This window comes from Equus przewalskii, chromosome 7 (genome assembly GCF_037783145.1).
Source record: "Equus przewalskii isolate Varuska chromosome 7, EquPr2, whole genome shotgun sequence".
Classification (NCBI taxonomy): Eukaryota; Metazoa; Chordata; class Mammalia; order Perissodactyla; family Equidae; genus Equus; species Equus przewalskii.
In genome coordinates this window covers 2,012,100-2,014,034 of record NC_091837.1, presented here as the reverse complement: position 1 = coordinate 2,014,034, position 1,935 = coordinate 2,012,100, and the positions used below count along the sequence as shown (strand labels likewise).

The 1,935-nt window shown below is 37.3% G+C and overlaps 1 protein-coding gene across 1 annotated transcript; it reads right to left on the bottom strand.

The window, feature by feature from the left end:
* Positions 1-360: 360 nt before the first annotated feature.
* LOC139084895 (olfactory receptor 2AJ1-like) lies at positions 361-1,230 on the bottom strand. The gene has a single exon (XM_070630322.1). The coding sequence runs from the start codon at positions 1,228-1,230 to the stop codon at positions 361-363; it is 870 nt and encodes a 289-aa protein (XP_070486423.1).
* Positions 1,231-1,935: the final 705 nt, after the last annotated feature.

The window sequence follows — 1,935 nt, the reverse complement described above, 5'->3', positions numbered from 1 at the left end:
AATTCTTAAAATTTTGGTGGGAAGAAGCTGGAAGATGTGGTCATCATTTACCTTTTATAAGCACCTTGGGAGATTATAATTAGGATTTCAGGGGGAGCAGCACATTATATGAGGTATGTTTTTACAAAACAATCACATGTGAAAACTTTATCAAAAGTTTGGAAATATCCACTTCTTTCCATACTTAGAGAGATGGAGACTTTAACTTTCTTCTCAGGAGAAACTAATGATGGATTTCTTCTAGGTATTGAATATAGAAATATATAAAACGCACAGATCAAGCATTTTTTCTATTTTTATGCATAAAGTTATTTTAAGCATATTTTTCATTGCCACCAAAACATCTTTATTCCTAAAGCTCTAGATAATTGGGTTGGGTGTGGGAGTGAGGATGGTATAGAATATGGCCAGGAACTTATCCTGGCCTGGAGTGTGGTATGACTTAGGTCTCATATATGTGAAAATAAATGGCCCATAGTACATTACGACCACATCCATGTGGAAAAAGGTGGAAAACAACTTTTTCTGTGCATCAGATGATTTCATTTGGAGGACAGTAAGAAGAACTTGGACATAGGAAGCAAAGATTAGGGAGAAAGGGATGAACAGAAAAATGATGCCACTTACATAAGCTCCTTGTTCATAGTGTGTTGTGTCCACACAGGACAATTTCAACATTGCAGGGACTTCATAGAAAAAGTGATCAATAGCTCTTGAGCCACAGAAAGGAAGATGGAGTGTGTAAGCTGTGGGAACTATGGAGTAGAGAGTCCCAACAAGCCCGGACCCTGTAGGCATGAGAGTGCTGACATAGTCATTCATAAGAATGGGATAGCGCAGTGGGTGACAGATGGCTACAAAGTGATCATAGGACATTGCTGCCAGGAGAAGGCACTCACCACCCAAGAGGGTGATGGATAGAAATATCTGGAAGCCACAACCAGCAAAAGAAATAGTTCTGCTGCCTAATAGAAAGTTAGCGATAATTTTGGGAACAATATTGGAAATATGCAAGATATCCATAAAAGAGAGATGGCTGGGAAGGAAATACATTGGAGTGTGAAGCCGTGGGTCCTTGTGGATAAGGAGAATCACGGCTGTATTTTCTGCTACAGTCATAATGAAAATAATTAATATAAAGGAAAAGAAAAGCAGGCTTGTCTGGGAAGAGGAGAACAGTCCCAACAAAATGAAGTGGCTGCTGTAAGTGTGATTCTCAAGTCCCATCATGAATATTCCTATGTTACCTAAAAAATAAAAATATAAATGAGCCAAATGGCAAAGGAAGAAAAAGTACTGTAAGCCTCAAACTCATTTCCATACATCTGCATAATAAAAGAAAGGTTGTGATGCATGATTTGGCATGAAAGTCTAAGGACTCTCAACCAGCTTTTGAAGTGGGCATGTTTTACAAGATGGGCATTTAATTGTTTGAATCAGTTGACAATATTCATAATATTGAGTGGGCACCAGCCCTATGTAAAGTGACAAACACTTAAGTCCATATTCTTTACTTGAGCCGAGTCTTTTCCCAAATGTCACCTTCTCCAAGATCTCTACCCTTAAATACACTGCTTATAATCATGACGCTCCCACTAATAACACCAGTTTCCTGGCCCTCCTTACTGTGCTCATTTTACCTTTTGCAAAACACTTTTCACTTTCAGCATATTTGATAATCAATTTATGAACTATATTTTTTTCTTTATTCTCATCTCACCCACCAGAATTTAATGTTGATTATGGTAGATCTTTTTTTTTGTTTGCTGGAATAAGCCAAATGCCTGGAACAGTGGCTGGCAATGATATTTGTGAAATACATGAATAAATAAATGGGCCATGAACTCAATTTGCTCATGCAATTTTTATTTAGATAAAACTTAAAGAAAATGCAGTGCATTGTATCCAAGTCTATCCAAGAATAATAATAATGAA

Coding starts and splice junctions, on each gene's coding strand:
- LOC139084895 (XM_070630322.1), bottom strand. CDS start 1,230: ATGATGGGACTTGAGAATCACACTTACAGCAGCCACTTCATTTTGTTG.